General features: G+C 31.0%; 1 protein-coding gene across 1 annotated transcript in view; it reads right to left on the bottom strand.

The window, feature by feature from the left end:
* Positions 1–1,213: 1,213 nt before the first annotated feature.
* Positions 1,214–19,993, bottom strand: part of LOC135131270 (protein virilizer) — a 28,813-nt gene continuing 10,033 nt past the window's right edge. The window contains exons 4-7 of the mRNA XM_064058936.1: positions 11,647–15,174; positions 1,674–2,079; positions 1,362–1,623; positions 1,214–1,314 (exon numbers count right to left, since the gene is read on the bottom strand). Coding sequence (XP_063915006.1) covers positions 1,275–1,314; positions 1,362–1,623; positions 1,674–2,079; positions 11,647–15,174 — 4,236 coding nt within the window. The 3' untranslated portion in view covers positions 1,214–1,274. The remainder of the gene's footprint in view (positions 1,315–1,361; positions 1,624–1,673; positions 2,080–11,646; positions 15,175–19,993) is intronic.

The following is a 19,993-nucleotide window of genomic DNA, read 5'->3' as shown; positions in this document are numbered from 1 at the left end:
TTTTTCGTTTTCTCAGTTTTTGGAATTTTCAATTCTTGGATATTTTTTAACTTTTCGTTCGTTCGATTTTTCGAATTTTCAATTTTTCAAAATTCAATTTTCGAATTTTTTATTTTTAGATTTTGCAGTTTTTCGAATTTTCAATTTTCCGATTTTTCAATTTTTTTAATTTTTCAGTTTTTCGATTTTTTAATTTTTCAATTTTTAGTTTCCCAATTTATCGTTTTAAAATTTTTGATTTGTTTAATATTCAAATTTTCGTTTTTCATTTATGTATTTTTTTAATTTTTCGATATACAATTTTCAGAATATACAATTTTTCGATTTCAATTTTTTCCGTTTTCCATTTTTTGGTTTCCAATCTTTCGTTTTTTGATTTTTATTCTCCGAATTTTTCAAGTTGTCAATTTTTCTGATTGTTCAGTTCCTCGATTTTTCAATGTTTTATATTCCGATTTTACAATTTTGAAATTCTTCCATTTTTAATTGTTCGAATTTTCAATTTTTCAACACAAAAAAAAACACTTATTCAAGCCCTAAGGTATCTATATTTGAAAACTCAAAAATTGTAAATTAAAAAATCAGAAAACTGGGAAATCGAAAAAAATGAAAAATCTTTAAAAATTACAAAAATGCTCAGGGGTGGGATTTTGTTTCTACCGATACGATACGAAGCGATAACGTAGCGATAAATGACAAGGACGAAAATATAAATTTCAGGGGTGCGATTTTGTTTCTCGATCGAAGTGATAAATTATCACTTGCGATAAATGTCATTACGTAGCTTTTACATGCAAAAGTTTGCATTTATTCTTTACATATATTTATGAAATGGCCAAAAGTTTACAATTACCTTAATTTTAAGAACTTATAACTCAGAATTACGATTTTGAACTTCTTTTTTGACATAAACTTTGAGGTTATGTGGCCAAACTTTATCACTTTACTCAGAGCTATCGAGAAAATATCACTCCATGAAGAGTTGATTTCGTGACAGAATCGAGAAATGTTACAGAAATGTAGCATCTCAACCAATCAGCAAACGAGATTTTATCGCTATCGAGTTTTTTTCGATCGAGAAACAAAATCGCACCCCAGATGTGAAAGAAAGAGACGACCACATTTTATCGGTACCGATATTTTATCGGTAACCGATATTTTATCGGTAACCGATATTTTATCGGTTGCCCTAAAACATCGTAAAACCCCTCCATGAAGAAATAAAATTTAATTTATTTATTTAAACATATCCTATCATTACAACCACATAAACATCAATACGAACCCCGAACAAGATTCACTCCCCACCAGGACCTGAAACACCAAAATCATCATCACCTCCACCCTCTCCTCCAACTTACATCTGCCTGCACTGCACCGACCTCTCCGACGTCACGAACGCCCTCCCCCTGCTGCCCCTCGCCAGCCTCGTCGACGCCAGCAGCTCCCGGCTGAACTTGTTGTACCCCGTGGGCCCCGTCGGCTGCGCCCCGCACGTCTCCAGCGCCACGAAGTCGTCGACGTGGAGCGACGGCGGCCTCGACGTGTTGGGCGGCCTCGACCTGAACACGTCCGAGCGCTGCTGGATCGTCCTCGGGAAGCCCCGCGCCCGCACGGGGGTTACTGAAACACACGCACGTCAGACAGGGTTCACCAGGAGTCGCCGCACCCACTGAAAGGCTTCTTCGTCTTGGCCTTCTGGTCGTTGTCTTGGTTCTCCTTCTCGTTGCTGGCCTCCGAGGGGCAGATTCGGCACAGCTTCTCGATCTCGCGGGCGATGTTGAACTCCTGGGGCAGGTACTGGCGGGCCACTTCGGCCAGGTCGCAGGAGACGTTCTCGTACTCGGACTCGTCGGTGGGCATGGAGAGCCAGTACCGGATGGTGAGGCGCTCGTCGCACACCTCGGAGGAGTTGAAGATGAGGCGGCCGGAGAATTGAACGAGGAGGGTCTCGGGCTCGGGGAGGGTGGGCTCCGGGAAGGAGTCGCGGCCGTCGGGGGAGTCGGACTGGAGGGATTTCACCACGGTGCTGACGCCCTCGAGGAGGCTCTCGAAGGTGATTTCTTCGTCTTTTAGTTTCTGGGGACATTCGAAATTAAAAAGTTGGTACCAAACTTTTAGTCGTTCTCTGTCAGTTTTTACTTAGCAAATTTTGAGGACGTCATAAAATTTTGGTGGGGATGGTTTTTAGTTTTTTGGAAATATTTAGTAATTTTTTTTTTCCAAAAATCTACATCCACAGAGTCAAAAATACAAATACAATATTTCGGATGACGTCATCAAGTCAAAAAAAAACGAAAAAAAAGACTACAAAAACCTTTATAAGCATGAAAAAAAAATCAACAAAGTTAAAAAAAAAAAATAAAAAATGGGAGGAAAAAACAAAAAGAGGGCGAAAAAAGTGTACAAAAATTAAAAATGAGAAAAAAAAAGTTTAAAAAAAGCAAAAAATGGAGCAACAAAAAAATGCGAACAGAAAAAAAAAAGGTAAAAAGTTGACAAAGACGTAAAACTACAAGAAAAATGTAGACAAAAAAATAAAGGCGACATAAAAAAGGTAAAAAACGTAAAGGCCACAAAAAGGAAACAAAAAACAGAACTTAAAAAAAAAGTTTCGTTTTTTCAATTTTTGAATATTTCATGTTTTTAGTTTCTCGATTTTCAATTTTTTAGTTTAAATTCTCCGAGTTTACAAGTTTTTGTTTTCAATTTTTTGAGTTTCGAATTCTATAATTTTGAAATTTCCATTTTCAGTTATTCAGTTTTTCGACATTTTTATTTTACAATTTTTGAAATTCTTGAATTTTTCGTTTTCTCAATTTACCGTTTTCAAATTTTGTATTTTTTAATTTTTCAAGTTTTCATTTTTTCATTTTTGTATTTTTTTAATTTTTCGATACCTATACAATTTTTCGATTTCAATTTTTTCATTTTACAATTTTTAGAATTTTTGATTTTTGGAAACTTCGTTTTGAAATCTTTCCATTTTTCAATTTTTCGATTCAAAATTTTTAAATTTTTCAATTCTCAAGTTTTCAATTTTAATTTTTCAATTTTTTTTTAATTTTTCGATTTTTAATTTCTCAATTTTTAATTTTTTGATTTTAATTTTAAATATTTAATTTTGTATTTTCCGAACTTTTCAAATTTTCAATTTCATATTTTTTGATTTTTCAGTTTCTCGATCTCTCAATTCGAATTTTCAATTTTTAGATATTTCGATTTTCCGTTTTTTCTATTTTTCGAATTTTAATTTCAGAATTTTTCATTTTTTGATTTCAATTTTGAATGTTCCAAACTTCAAATTTTCAATTTTATATTTTTCGATTTTTCAGTTCCTCGATCTCTCAATTTTTCCATTACAAATTTTAGAAATTTTGATTTTTTCGGGTCTCCAATTTTTCGTTAGTCAATTTTTCGATTCCTCAATTCAACTTGAAATTTCTGGTGTTTTCAATTTTTGGATATTTGCATTTTTGAGGTTCTCGATTTTCAAGTTTTTCGTTTAAATTCTTCGAATTTACAAGTTTTTGATTGAAATTGTATAATTTTGAAATTTCCATTCTTCAATTTTACAATTTTTCGATTTTGCAATTTTTTAATTATTCCATTTTTTAAATTTGCAGTTTGGAAATTATTTCATTTTTCGATTTTTCAATTTTTAGATACATATTTTGATTTTTCTTTTTTCAATTTTGATTTTTACTTAGTCGCTCAATTTTTCGATTTAAAATTTTACAATTGTTCAATAATTCTCAAATTCTCGATTTTAATTTTGATTTTTCGTTTCTTCGATTTTGTATTTTTTTCATTTTTGCATTTTTTTTTTTAATTTTTCAATTATTCGTTTTTATAATTTTACAGTTTTGAAATTCTTTCATTTTTCGATTTTTCAGTTTTCGGATTTTGCGTTTTTTCAAATTTTCGATTTTTATTTAGTTGCTCAATTTTTCGATTTAAAATTTTTAGATTTTTCAATTTTCAAGTTCTCGATTTTAATTTTTCAGTTTCTTTGTCTTTTATTTTTCAATTTCTGGTTTTAGAATTTTCAGTTTTGCAGATTTTCGAATTTTCAATTTGGTTATTTTGCAATTTGTCCTCTTTTAGATTTTACAATTTTGATTTTTTTTTAATTTTTTAAATATATATATCGATTTTTAATTTTTCATTTTTTTATTTTAATTTTTTTTTTTTCGAACTTTTCAAATTTTCAATTTTATATTTTTCGATTTTTGACTTTCTCGATTTTCAATTTTTCAGTTTAAATTCTTCGAATTGACAAGTTTTCGATTTTTAAATTTTATAAATTGGAAATTCTTTTTTTTTCGATTTTTCAATTTTTAGATATTTTGATTCGTCGTTTTTTCAATTTTTCGATTTAAAATTTTTAATTTCACGAATTTGCTATTTTTTTTTTAATTTTAACAGTTTTGAAATTCTTCCATGGTTCAATTTTTCGATTTTACAATTCTTTAATTTTTCAATTATTCGATTTTTTAATTTTATAATTTGAAAATTCTTTCATTTTTCGATTTTTCAATTTTTAGATAGTTTGATTTTTCGTTTTTTATTTAGTTGCTCAATTTTTCGATTTTAAATTATTATATTTTTCAATTCTCAAGTTCCCGATCTTAATTTTTCATTTTTTCAATTTTGTATTTTTCATTTTTTCGATTTTTTAATTTGAAAATTTTCAGTTTGCGACTTTTCAGTTTCTTAATATTTTATTTTTCAATTTTTAGTTCTAGAATTTTCATTTTTGCAGTTTTTTGTATTTCCAATTTGGCTATTTTGCAATTTTTCGATTTTGAAATTTTACGATTTTGAAATGATTCCGATTTTTAGACATTTTGATTTTCCGTTTTTTCTATTTTTCGAGTTTTAGTTTCACAATTTTTCATTTTTAAAGTTCTCGATTTTTAATTTTGTATTTTTCGAACTTTTCAAGTTTCAATTTTATATTTTTTCGATTTCTCAGTTTCTCGATGTATCAATTTTTTTATTGCAAATTTTAGAATTTTTGATTTTTGAAGTTTCCAATTTTTCGTTGGTTCAATTTTACAATTTCACGATTTTTTTAATTTTGAAATTCTTCCATTGTTCAATTTTGCGACTTATAATTGCTCGATTTTCAATTTTTCGAATTTACAAGTTTTTTATTTCAATTCTATAATTTTGAAATTTCCATTTTTCGATTTTTAAATTTTATAAATTAGAAATTCGTTAATTTTTCAATTTTTAGATATTTTGATTATTCGTTTTTTCGATTTTTCAATTTTTATTAGTTGGTCAATTTTTAGATTTTTCAATTCTAAAGTTCTCGATTTTAATTTTTCATTTTTCGTTTTTACAATTTTGTATTTTTTCATTTTTTCGATTCTTCAATTTAAAAATGTTCAGTTTTGCGACTTTTTAGTTTCTTATAAGTCTTTTATTTTTCAATTTCTAGTCTTAGAATTTTCAGTTTTGCAGTTTTTCGAAGTTTTAATTTGGTCATTTTGCAATTTTTCGATTTTTGAATTTTACAATTTTGAAATAATTCTAATTTTCAATTTTTAGATATTTTGATTTTCCGTTGTTTCTATTTTTAGATGTTCAGTTTTTTCATTTTAAAAGTTCTCGATTTTTAATTTTTCATTGTTTGATTTTAATTTTGTGATTTTTTTCGATCTCTCAATTTTTCTATTGCAAATATTAATTTTTTTATTTTTCGGGTTTCCAATTTTTCGTTAGCCAATTTTTCGATTTTTCAATTCAACTTGAAATTTTTCGTTGAAAAATAAAAAAGGAGGAAAAAAATGTTAAAAAAAGCGAAAAACGCGAACAAAGAAAATGCGAACAGAAAAAAAGGTAAAAAAAAAAGGTTAACAAAGACGTAAAACTACAAGAAAAATATCGACAAAAAAATAAAGGCGGCATAAAAAAAGATAAAAAACGTAACGAAAATGCCATAAAAATGGAACAAAAAAAGAAATTAATTTTTTAGTTTAAATTCTTCGGGTTTACACGTTTTTGATTTAAATTTTTCGAGTTTTTTAATTCTATAATATTAAAATTTCCATTTTTCGAATTTTCATTTTTTCGATTTTGCAATTTTTTAATTTTTCAATTATTACGATTTTGAAATTCTTCCATTTTTCGATTTTTCAATTTTTCGATATTTCATTTCTCAATTTTTCAAAAAGGAATTTCTAGATTTTCAATTTTTTGGTTAATATTTTTCGATTTTACAAGTTTTCGATTGCAATTTTTCGAGTTTTTAATTTTATAATATTGAAATTTTTCCGTTTTTCAATTTGCAATTTTTTAATTTTTCAGTTTTTCGATTTTTTATTTTACAATTTTGAAATTCTTCCTTTTATCGATTTTTCAATTTTTAGACTTTTTGAATTTCGTTCTTTCAATTTTTAGTTTTCTATTTTTTCTATTCTTAGATGTTTTTTTCATTTTTAAAGTTCTCGATTTTTAATTTTTCATTTTTTGATTTTAATTTTCGATATTTAATTTTGTATTTTCCGAAATTTTCAATTTTGCAATTTTTCGAATTTTCAATTTTATAATTTGGAAATTCTTTTATTTTTCGATTTTTCAATTCTCAAGTTCTCGATTTTAATTTTTCATTTTTCATTCTTCAATTTTTCGATTTTTTAATTTGAAAATTTTCAGTTTGCTACTTTCCAGTTTCTTAGTCTTTCATTTTTCAATTTCAGTTTTTCGAATTTTAATTTGGTTATTTCGTAATTTTTCGATTTTTAAATTATATTGTTTTGAAATTATTCCAATTTTCAATTTTTGTATTTTTCGAACTTTTCAAGTTTAAATTTTATATTTTTCGATTTTTTAATTTCTCGATTCATCAATTTTTCTATCGCAAATTTTAGAATTTTTCATTTTTCTAGTTTCCAATTTTCGAATTTTCAGTTTCACAAATTTGCTATTTTTTTTTAATTTTAACAGTTTTGAAATTCTTCCATTGTTCAAATTTTCGATTTTTAGTGGCCCGATTTTTAATTTTTCGAGTTCTCAATTTTCCAGAAAAAAAAAAACAAATTTATTCAAAGCGACATTTTTTTTTATTATTTTCCCTGATGGAGAAATTGGGAAATCGTAAACTGACAATACGAAAAATCAAAAGCTGAAAAATCGAAAAAAGAAAAAATCTCCAAAAATGTAAAAAACGAATAAGGCTGTAAAAAAACTTTAAAAGCGTGATAAAAAAAAGGTACAAAAAACTAAAAAATAAAAAACCGCGTCAAGAATCCGCACAGAAAATATATAAAAAAGTTAACAAAGACGTAATGAAAAATGGAACAAAAAAGGAATACAAAACAAAAAAAAACTATAAAAAGAAAACCAAAAAGTAGTGGGGGAAAACGACAAAAAGGCAAAAAAAGACAACAAAACCATAAAAAACAACACAAAAAATTCAACCAAAAAACAGCACAAAAACTACAAAAATGCAACAAAAATAAAAAAGCGTGAGAAAAAAAAAGTTGGTCAAAAAAAGGGAACGAGAGGCAATCAAGAAAGGGATAAAGACAAAGGGGTCAATTCCAAGTTGGTGGCGCAAGTCAGTGGTGCAGCGCAACTTTATAATGCTAATTTGGGTATCAAATGCTGGTTGCTAGGGGTGACGGAATAAACAAGCGCAATTTTTCGAGATAAATTGCGCCAACTTGCACTGCCTACTAGAGGTGCCGCAACTCCATGGTGCAAATTTCAATGGAAAATTTCAATTTATCTCGAAAAATTGCGCTTGTTTATTCCGTCACCCCTAGCAACCAGCATTTGATACCCAAATTAGCATTATAAAGTTGCGCTGCACCACTGACTTGCGCCACCAACTTGGAATTGACCCCTACGACTTCAAAAAAGGGAGTAAAAAGAAGCAAAAAAAGAAAATTTACAAAAGGCGTCAAAGTAAAGTGATTACAAAAAAAAAACATACAACAAACAAAAAAAAGCTTGAAAAAATGGTTAACAAGGAAAAGCTATAAAAAAAGGCGACAAAATAGCTAAAAAAAATGGGGAAAACCACCAGAGGCCGAAAAAAGTCTAGAAAAAAGCCAATCCAAAAACTTTACAAAAAAAAAGTAAAAAAAAAGAGAACAAAAACGCGATCCGAAAAAAAAGGTTGACAATGACTTAAAAAATGCTAAAAACGCAATAAAAAAGGGCGACGAAGAAAAGGATTAAAAACGACAAAAAATGGCCAAAAAGGTAACAAAAATTCAACAAAAAAAAGGAATAAAAAGGCAACAAAAAGAGACCAAAAAAGGGGAAGGAAGAAAAAAAGCATAAAAAAAAGGAATTAAAAAAGTAAGAACATGGGAACGAAAAAAGAAAAAAACTACAGAAAAGCGACATGAAAGTCAATTTTTCCATTGCAAATTTTGGAATTTTTCATTTTTCGGGTTTCCAATTTTTCGTTAGTCAATTTTTCGATTTTTCAATTCAACTTGAAATTTTTGGTTTTTTCAATTTTAGAATATTTCATTTTTTGAGTTTCTCGATTTTCAATTTTTTTATTTAAATTCTTTCATTTTTCAATTTTTCGTTTTTTCAATTTTTCGATTTTTCAATTCTCATGTTCTCGATTTTAATTCTTCATTTTCGTTTTTTCAATGTTGTAATTTTTCAATTTTTCGATTTTTTAATTTGAAAATTTTCAGTTTGCGACTTTTCAGTTTCTTATCGAAAATCGAAAAAAGAAAAAATCTCCAAAAAACGTAAAAAACGAATAAAGCTACAAAAATAAAAAAAGAAGAGGAAAAAAATGCCAAAAAAGCAAAAACGAGAGCAAAAAAGAACAAAAAAAGGAATAAAAAAGAACAAAAAAACCTATAAAAAGAAAACCAAAAAACCTATAAAAAGAAAACCAAAAAATGGTGGGTGAAAACGACAAAAAAAGGCAAAAAAGACAACAAAACATACGATAAAAAACAACACAAAAAATTCAACCAAAAAAACAGCACAAAAACTACAAAAACGCAACAAAAATCTTAAAAAAGGGTGAGAAAAAATAAAAAAAGTCGGTTAAAAAAAGGGGGAGGAAAAAGTCAACCAAGAAAGGGATAAAGACTAGAACTTCAAAAAGGGGAGTAAAAAGAAGGAAAAAAGAAAATTTACAAAAGGCGTCAAAAAATGATTACAAAAAAAAGTACAACAAACAAAAAAAGGAAGGAAAAAAGCTTGATAAAGAAAAGATGAAAAAATGGTTAACAAGGAAAAGCTATAAAAAAGGCAACAAAATAATTAAAAAAAAAAACAAATAATGGGTAAAACCACCAGAGGCCGAAAAAAGTCTAGGAAAAACCAATCCAAAAACTTTAGAAAAAAAAAGTAAAAAAAGAGAACAAAAACGCGATCCGAAAAAAAAAGGTTGACAATGACTTAAAAAATGCTAAAAACGCAATAAAAAAGGGGGACGAAGAAAAGGATAAAAAACGACAAAAAATGGCCAAAGAGGTCACAAAAAATTCAACAAAAAAGGAATAAAAAGGCAACGAAAAGAGACCAAAAAAGGGGAAGAAAAACGACAAAAGTTACAAAATCCTCAAAAAAAGGAACAAAAAGAGGGCTAGAAATGGGAGAAAAAAGTCAACAAAAAAAATTGGGAAAAAAAAGACGCCCAAAAAATGGTCCAAATAATACGTAAAAAAAAATTAAAAAATAAAAACGCCAAACAAGGATACAAAAAATTACAAAAATTCACCAAAAATGGGACAAAAACACCACGAAAAAATGCCACTAAAAAAAGAAATTAAAAAAGTAAGAACATGGGAACGAAAAAAGAAAAAAACTACAGAAAAGCGACATGAAAGTCTACAAAAAAGAAAAGTGTAAAAAAGAAGCAAAAAATGAGGGAAAAAGACTGGTAAGAACGACAAATAGGCGACAAAAACCTATAAAAAAAAGTGCCCAAAAAAAGGAGAAATAAAAAGAAGAGTCCACAGAAAATGCGAAAAAAATGCAACTAGCAAAAAACAACAACAAAGAAGACAAAAAAAGATGAAAAACTACTAAACAAAAATATACCAAAAAACAAAAACTGCAAGTCATTAAAAAAAGACGAAAAAAGAAAGGATAAAAGGGCGAAAAAAACTTCCAACTTCTCCCCACTCACCTACAATTTTGAAATTTCAATTTGGCTATTTTGCAATTTTTCGATTTTGAAATTTTACGATTTTGAAATTATTCCAATTTCTAGATATTTTGATTTTCCGTTTTTTCTATTTTTCGATTTTTAAAGTTCTCGATTTTTAATTTTGTATTTTTCAAACTTATCAAGTTTCAATTTTATATTTTTTCGTTTTTGCGAATTTTTTTAATTTAACAGTTTTGAAATTCTTTCATTGGTCAATTTTTCGACTTTCAGTTGCCCGATTTTCAATTTTTTAGTATACATTCTTTCATTTTAAAAGTTTTTGATTTCAGTTTTTTGAGTTTCTAATTCTATAATTTTGAAATTTCCATTTTTCAATTTTGCAGTTTTTCGAATTTTCAATTTTTCGATTTTGCAATTATTTAATTCTGTAATAATTATTCGATTTTTTGATTTTACAATTTGGAAATTCTTTCATTTTTCGATTTTTCAATTTTTAGATATTTTGATTTTCCGTTTTTTCAATTCTCAAGTTCTAGATTTTAATTTTTAATTTTTCGTTTTTTCAATTTTGAATTTTTCATGTTTTCGATTTTTTAATTTTTAAAGTTCTCAATTTTTAATTTTGTATTTTTCGAACTTCTCAAGTTTCAATTTTAAATTTTTCGATTTTTTAATTTTTCTATTGCAAATTTTACATTTTTTTCAATTTTTCGATTTTAGTTTGTCGTTTTTTCGAATTTTCAATTTAATTTTTTTTTTTAATTTTAACAGTTTTGAAATTCTTCCTACGTTCAATTTTTCGATTTTTGGTGTCTGGATTTTTAATTTTTCGAGTTTTCCATTTTTCACAAAAAAGAAATTTATTTAAATCGACATTTTTTAAAATTGTAAACTACGAGAATTTAAATTATTTTCCCCGATGACGTTTCTTCGACAAACTGGGAAATCGAAAAACTGCGAACACGAAAAATCAAAAGTTGAAAAATCGAAAAAAGAAAAAAATCTCCAAAAAACGTAAAAAACGAATAAGGCTACAAATAAATTTTAAAAGCATGATAAAAAAGAAGAGGAAAAAAATGTTAAAAAAGCAAAAACGCGAGCAAACAACTGCGTCAAAAATGCGAACAGAAAATGTAAAAAAAGATAACAAAGACGTAATGAAAAATAGAAAAAAAAGGGAATAAAAACCAACAAAAAAACTATAAAAAGAAAATCAAAAAATGGTGGGGGGAAAACGACAAAAAAAGGCAAAAAAGACAACAAAACATACGATAAAAAACAACACAAAAAATTCAACCAAAAAAACAGCACAAAAACTACAAAAAGTCTAGAAAAAGCCAATCCAAAAACTTTACAAAAAAAAAGAGAAAAGTCCACAGAAAATGCGAAAAAAATGCAACTAGCAAAAAACGACAAAGACGAAAAAAGCGAAAAAAGATGAAAAACTACTTAAAAAAATTCCAAAAAACAAAAACTGCAAGTCATTAAAAAAAGGCGAAAAAGGTAGCAAAAAGCTCCCCCCCCCCCCCCCCACTCACCTTCAGTATCTCCTCCAGCGCCACCAGCGGATGCCTCTCGTCCCCGCTCAGCTCCCCCTTCCACCCCACCACCGCCTTGATCTCCCCCAGCGCCATCCTCATCTTCCTCGGCGTGTACAGCGCGCCTTCCACCTCCTCGCAGCTCGAACAAACCCTGATAAACTCCACCAGCGTGTTCAGCGTCGACAGACACTCCGCGTTCTCCTTGGAGAAATTCCGCGCCAACTTATTCAAAACGACCCCGAACACGTCCCCCCTCTTCCCCAGCTGCTCCTTCAAGTGGTAGAACCCGTAGTCGTGCTCGGTCAGCAGCAGCAGCGTCCGCACCGCCGGCAGATACGTCACGAACGAACTGTCCACCTGGAGGTAGTCCAGGATCATGGCGATGAACGTGAGCAGGTGCTCCTTCACGGGGAGCGCGTTGGCGAGGTAGAGGTCCGACGTGACCTCGGCGGCGACGCTGCTCTGAAGCAGGGTGATCTCCACGTCGCAGAAGCTCTGAATTATGCTCAGAATGCACTCCTGAGCTTGGATGTGAGTGGTACTACTGCTGTTGACTTTGAGGACTTGCGCGAACACGTGGACTAGGGTCGGGTACTTCTCGTCGCTCTTGGAGCTGGAGCTGTGGATGAGGTGCAACACGGCGCACTTGAGGGTACTGTGGGTGACCAAGCAAGCGAGGAAGTTCAACAAACGGGTCACGTGGTTGCTGCACACCCCGATTTTGGTGTCATCGGTGGGAACTAAACCCTTGTACACTGAGTCTAAAATTCCTCTGGCGATCATTGTAGCGGAATTGGCGGCCAGGTCTGCCAACTGGACGCACACCCGGCGCAAAAGATTGACCAATTGAGAGTGCGAGGTACTACACAATTTATTAATCAACTCTTGAATACTGGTACTATGGGGGTGCAAATGCGCAGACCACAACTTTCGTAAATTAACAACCCAAGTGACTTCGTCTTTGGATAAATCTTCAGTGGTTTGAATGGGTAGCGGTAGCGGTAGAAGCTCCGACAGTACCAATAACCCAGGTATAAACGTATAGGGGGCTGACGTTACGTACTTAATCACTTCGCCACACATCAGTGTCCAGAGGGTTTTACTAAGAGAATCCTTCTCGTGAATCTCGTCAGACACCGGCTGCGTGTACACCAAAAGGGTGTCTATAATAACCTTGCAAGTTTCTTGAGCTTGGTGGTACCCACCGCACGTGTTGGGGTACGAACTGAGCAAATTATACGTCTGCAGAAGAATCGGTACCACCGTCAGGTCCTTGAAATTGGTATTACGGCACTGAATCACGTACGTCAACATCTGCTTAAGAAGCTCAACACACGGCGATATTAAATTGAGAATGAGGAAACCTTGACTGGACGCAAAAACGTAAGTATGCAGACTGGGTTGCTCATAATGGTCGCAGATTTTCTGCAACAACTTCGTCAGAATCGTGGTACCATCTAGCGAAAATAGCTGCAAAATGACGTGTTTGTACTTAAGTTCGATGTAGTGACTTAGCGGGTTTTCGGATAGTACCGAACCGTCTGCATCTGAAGATATACCCAAATTTTGGATCACCCGCAAAGCTGTGATCAACGGGCCCGGAAAACTCGTCACGTGCTCGATTTGTTTGTTAATGACGTCAACAAAGTGACTTATATTGTCGTAATTAAGAGTGACGTTTTCCAGAGGTGTTAAGTACGACTTTATTTCCACCAGTTTTTGGGTGACCCCGTCTTCAAACAAGTCCAGCTGATCCACGAACTGGTAGATCTGCTTGAAGTACGCTTCCAGGAACTGCACGTTCGGTACTGCCGTGATAGTCACCGCGATTAAATCGACAATGTAGGCGATCCCGGGTGACTTCTTGATTTTGTTGATCTGACTTTCGGACTTATCTTTGATTTGCACGTCCCCCAGGTACTGCAACAAGCACTCAATGTTGTCCTTCATTCCAAGTACTTCAGCTACACAAATTCGCCCTATGTTGGTAAACGTCAAACAAAACAAGCCGTGGAGTTGGTCCACCACCTCCAACGCGTCATAATCGTGGTTGAACCTCTCCCCGGCACTCGTTAAGCTCTCCACGTAGTACAACACCTCCATCTTGTAAGCCGCTTCCAACCCCAAATTGTGCGACTTAATTTCGATGTAGTCCTGAATCGAGAACTGCATTTCTTCGTCGGGTCGTAGCAAACACCTCAACAGGGCCTGCATCGTCTGACAGTTCTCCCCTAAGTACTCCAAACCTTCCGCCGTCTTCAACAAGTCCGACAATATTTCGAAAATTGGGTTCTTTACACTTGGAAGGTTCATGGTACTAGGGCAAGTCAGAAGCAAGAAGGCGCATTGGAGTAAATCGAACATGCGGTAGTACTCGACGAGGACGTTCTTAGTCTCGGTTCGGATTATCTCGAACTGCGCCGAAACCGGTAAGAAACGCTTGGGTTGGGAAAATACGAACTGCTCGTTCTGGGTGGCATTAACAATCTGGTCTAACGACTTAGTGATTAGGTGAATATCGCCTTGGGTGATTTCTGACGGACAATTGCGCATTTCCATGAGTACCGCGTGCATCTTATGGAAGACTTCATATAAGTTGAGTTTTTTCAAAATAGAGTTGAGAGAAAACTTCAAACGCACGGAAGGATTTCTGCGCAGTTTTTCCACGAGGGTTTTATACCCATTGTCCTTGGACACACACAAAGTATCATGGTACCCATTTTCCCGACACGTACTATTCTTACCCAAAAGAAACCTCTCAATAGCGAACTTGTGCAAAAGATAACTATCCAAAGCCTTGAGAATCATGAGCTTAATCGACAAAGCCATGTACTCCTGGTCATACAAACCCAGAAGCACGTCGTAAATGTGGAACTTCGACTCCCACAACAATTTAACAAAATCGGGACTATTACAACACCAATCAGCCAACCTCACCCCACACTTGATATGCCGTATTTTGTACACCGGTTGGTCCTGGATGTTCGCCATTTCGTAGCTCAGCGCGATTTTCAACCAATCGATCACCGTGTACGTGACGCAATGGAACTGCTCGGCCAATTCTCGGTCCTCGACGCCGAATTTGCGCTCCTTTAGCCCCTTCACGGCGACGTGGAACTTCACGATCTCGCAGAAGTTCTCCACGCTCCCGAAGGTGTTGATGAGTTTTTCGCACAAGTGGATGAACTCCTCCTTGATTTCGGTGTTCAGCTTGGTGAAGTCCTCCAGGACGTACTTCGTGATGCTGGACTTGAAGTAATCGTCGACTATGCCGACGGTGGTTTTCAGGTTTTCGTCCACGCGCAGCCCGTCGCAGGTCACACTGAACGTCGCCGGTTTCTCGAACGTTCGCAAGTTGGTCACACCAGGAATGAAGAGCTTGATTAAGTCGTCGTTGTTGGTGTAGGCGCCGAAATCGTAGTCCACTTCGGAGCCGTCGTCCACGATCTCCTCGTCGCTCAAGATCGGCTCGAACTCCTCCACGTCCATGGGGGCGGCCTCCTCCACGGGAGGGGTGGCGGTCTCCTGGGGAATTGCAACACAATAAGACCGAATTTTGGTTTAAACACTAAAAATATTAATGGACAGATTTATTTTGATTAACAATTTACCATGCTTACAATGACTTTAAAACGTCTGCAAGATTTCAAAGCATTCAGTTTTGCAATTGTTGATTTATTCAATAAAATAAACTGACTGATTTATTAATTTTTTTGAGTCACCCTGTATAAGCAAATCTAAAAAATATGAATGTATAACACGATTACTCAAGAACATATTTCACATGGTAAAAAAAAATAAGGATTTGACAATTAAGCTCCGCCCCTCGGCTTACGACGAATAAAAAAATCATCAGAATTGAGACAGGGCGGGTGGGCGGGGCTTATATTTTGCCTTCTTGTTCTTAATATTGTTACGATTGACGGACGAATAATAAATCGGGCGTTGGTAAAACTCAAAAATTTATTTCTTCAGGTCGAATTACAACACTATCTATTGCAACGAATATGTACAGAAATTATTCCGGCGCTCTCGACTGTCTTCACTGGATGAATGAAATCCATTACCCACGGTCGCCTCTATTTAAACCCATAGTCTCTGATCGAGATCCTTCACGAACATCCATCGCGACTCCGCTTCGAGACTCCCCTGGACGCCGCTTCGAGACGCTCCAGACCTGTCTTTATGCGCCCGCCTCTCGGCCGTCAACAGCGATGATTCACCCATCAGCGCCGTGCGTACGTCCAGAAGGCTCTCGACCGCCATAGGCGTCGTACTGGGGCGGCGTAAGGGTGTATTTCGTAACAATATACATAGCCATCTTTTCACAACAAGAAACAAGTATACACATATTAAAACAAAAAGACAAAATGTAAGCCCGCCCACCCGCCCTGTCTCGATTGTAATGATTTTTTTTAATTCGTCGTGAACCAAGGGGGCAGGGCTTAACCGCAAAATACTTATTTCTTTACAAGAAATTAAAAATATGTTTTTGAGTATCGTGTTCAAACAATGCTACGTATATTAAGAAAAAAAGGCAAAATATAAATTCCGCCCACCCACCCCACTTAAATTGTGATGATTTTTTTTTTCTTGGAAACTTAAAACACATTTAAAATGGTACATTTTTGTAAGGAAATTATGTGTGGTTTTCTTTGTCAATTAATACATTTAGTTTTCTTAGTACAGGGTCATCAAAATTGATTGAGAGAGTTGGTACCCCCTGTTTTTGTCGTGAAGTTTGTCAACCTTATAACAGATTTGTTTAAGGTTATATGGCAATGAATTCAGTGGCGTGACAAAAATTAGAAACTTCAAATCTGACAACTAATGTTTTTACCAAAAAAAAAGTCGAAAAAAGACGCCACTGAGTTTTGAAATTTGAAACTTGAAACTTCAAATCTGACAGCTAATATTTTTATACAACTTAATAAACCAAATTATTCAAGTTCAGGTTTACCAACTCTCTCAATCAATTTTGATGACTCTGTATAACACGTGTAGTTATCTAAAAATTGAAAATTCAAAAAATTGAAAACTCAAAAAAAAAACAAAAATTTGAAAATTGGCAGTAGAAAAATTGAGAAATCGAGAAACTGACAAATTGAAAACTTGAAAATTTCGGAAAATACAAAATTAAATATCGAAAATTAAAATCAAAAAATGAAAAATTGAGAAATTGAACATCTACAAATAGAAAAAATTTCAAAATCGAAAAATTGCACAATGAACAACTGAAAATTCGAAAAACTGCAAAACTGAAAAATTGAAATTTCAAAATTATAGAATTAGAAACTCAAAAAACTGAAATCAAAAACTTGTAAAATGAAAGAATTTATACTAAAAAATTAAAAATCGAGAACTTTAAAAATGGAAAATTGTGAAACTAAAAATCGAAAAATCGAAAAAACGGAAAATCAAAAAATTGGAATAAAATCAAAATCGTAAAATTTAAAAATCGAAAAATTGCAAAATAGCCAAATTGAAAATTCGAAAAAGTGCGAAACTAAAAATTCGAAAACTAGAAACTGAAATGTCGCAAACTGAAAATTTTCAAAATAAAAGATCGAAAAAATGAAAAATCACAAAATTGTAAAAACTAAAAATGAAAAATCAAAATCGAGAACTTGAGAATTGAAAAATCGAAAAATTGGAAAAACGAAAAATCAAAATATCAAAAAATTGAAAAATTGAAAAATGGAAACTTCAAAATTATAGAATTAAAAACTCAAAAAATTAAAATGAAAAACTTGTAAATTAGAAGAATTTAAAAAAAAAATGAGAAACTCAAAAAATTAAAGATTCAAAAATTGTAAAAAACAAAAATTTCTAATTGAATTGAAACATTAAAAACCAGAAAAATTAAAATAAAGAACATATTTAAAAATTGAAAAATCGAAAAATTGCAAAATGGCCAAATTGAAAATTCGAAAAACTGCAAAACTGAAAATTTTCAAATTAAAAATTCAAAAAAATGAAAAAATACAACATTGAAAAAACGAAACATTAAAAATTGAAATCGTGAACTTGAGAATTGAAAAATCTAAAAATTGGAAACCCGAAAAATCAAAAATTCCAAAATTTGCAATGGAAAAATTGAGAGATCGAGAAACTAGAAAATCGAATTTACACGTTTCGATTTAACCAAAAAATTGAACATCTAGAAATTCCTTATTGAAAAATTGAGAACTGAAATATCGAAAAAACGAAAAATCAAACTATCTAAAAAGTGAAAATTAGAAATATTTCAAAATCGAAAAATTGCAAAATGACCAAACTGAAAATTCGAGAAACTGCAAAACTGAAAAATGGAAATTTCAACATTATAGAATTAGAAACTCAAAAAATTTAAAACTCAAAAAAACAAAAATTCGAAATTTTGCAGTAGAAAAATTGAGAAATCGAGAAACTGACAAATTGAAAACTTGAAAATTTCCGAAAATACAACATTAAATATCGAATAATAGAATCAAAAAATGAAAAATTAAAAATCGAGAACTTTGAAAATGAAAAATTGGGAAACTGAACATCTAAAAATAGAAAAAAAAAGGGAAAATCAAACTAAAAACATCTAAAAATTGAAAATTAGAATTATTTCAAAATCGAGTAACTAAAAATCGAAATTTTGGACAATTTCAAAACTAATAAAATTGGAAACTAGAAAAATGAAAAATTCTAAAATTTGCAAGGGAAAAATTGATGAATCGAGAAACTGAAAAATCGAAAAATGTAAAATTATGAAACTAAAAATTGAAATAATTTCAAAACTGTAAAATGTAAAAATCGAAAAATTGCAAAATAGCCAAATTGAAGATTTGAAAAACTGAAATTGAAAAATAAAAACTAAGAAACTGGAAAGTCGCAAACTGAAAATATTTAAATTAAAAAATAGAAAAAATTAAAACATACAAAATTGAAACAACGAAAAATGAAAAATTAAGATAGAGAACTTGAGAATTGAAAAACCGAAAAATTGGAAAAACGAAAAATCAAAATATCAAAAAATTAAAAAATGGAAACTTCAAAATTATACTTAAAAACTCAAAAAATTGAAGTGAAAAACTTGTAAATTCGAAGAATTTAAACAAAAAAAAAAAAAAATAAAATCGACAAACTCAAAAAATTAAATATTCAAAAATTGTAAAAAACAAAAATTTCTAATTGAATTGAAAAATTGAAAAATTAAAAATCAGAAAAAATAAAAATAAAGCACATATCTAAAAATTGAAAATTGGAAAAATTGAAAACTCGAAAAATCAAAAATTTCAAAATTTGTAGTAGAAAAATTGAGAAACCGAGAAACTGAAAAATTGAAAACTTGAAAATTTTGGAAAATACAAAATTAAATATCGAAAATTAAAATCAAAAAATGAAAAATTAAAAATCGGGAACTTTAAAAATGAAAAATTGAGAAACTGAACATCTAAAAATAGAAAAAACGGAAAATCAAAATATCCAAAATTTTCAAAATAAACTAATTGCAAATTCGAAAAATGCAAAACTGAAAATTCTGAAACTAGAAACTGAAAAATAAAAGACTAAGAAACTGAAAAGTCGCAAACTGAAAATTTTCAAATTAAAAAATCGAAAAATTGAAAAATTACAACATTGAAAAAACGAAAAATGAAGAATTAAAATCGAGAAATTGAGAATTGAAAAATCTAAAAATTGGAAACCCGAAAAATAAAAAATTCCAAAATTTGCAATGGAAAAATTGAGAGATCGAGAAACTAGAAAATCGAATTTACACGTTTCGATTTAACCAAAAAATTGAAAATCTAGAAATTCCCTATTAAAAATTGAGAAATGAAATATCGAAAAAACGAAAAATCAAACTATCTAAAAAGTGAAAATTAGAATTATTTCAAAATGGAAAAATTGCAAAACGACCAAACCCAAAAATTCGAAAAACTGCAAAACTGAAAAATGGAAATTTCAAAATTATAGAATTAGAAACTCAAAAAATTTAAAACAAAAACTTGTAAATTCGAAAAATTGAAACTAAAATATTGAAAATCGAGCCACCAAAAGTCGAAAAATTAAACAATGGAAGAATTTCAAAACTGTTAATTTAAAAAAATAGCAAATTCGTGAAATTGAAAATTCGAAAAAACGAGGAACTGTAAAATCGAAAAATTGAAAAAACGAAAAATTGGAAACTACAAAAATCAAAAAATTCTAAAATTGCAATAGAAAAACTGATAAATTGAGAAACTGAAAAATCGAAAAATATACAACTGAAACTTGAAAAGTTCGAAAATACAAAATTAAAAATCAAGAACTTCAAAAATGGAAAATTGTGAAAATAAAAATCGAAAAATAGAAAAAATGGAAAATTAAAATA

Source organism: Zophobas morio, unplaced genomic scaffold (genome assembly GCF_036711695.1).
Source record: "Zophobas morio isolate AGI-343-1 ecotype UQ-CSIRO unplaced genomic scaffold, CSIRO_AGI_Zmor_V1 ptg000020l, whole genome shotgun sequence".
In the NCBI taxonomy this organism is placed as follows: Eukaryota; Metazoa; Arthropoda; class Insecta; order Coleoptera; family Tenebrionidae; genus Zophobas; species Zophobas morio.
Note: the sequence above shows the minus strand (reverse complement) of the source record. Positions and strands in the feature narration are given on the sequence as shown.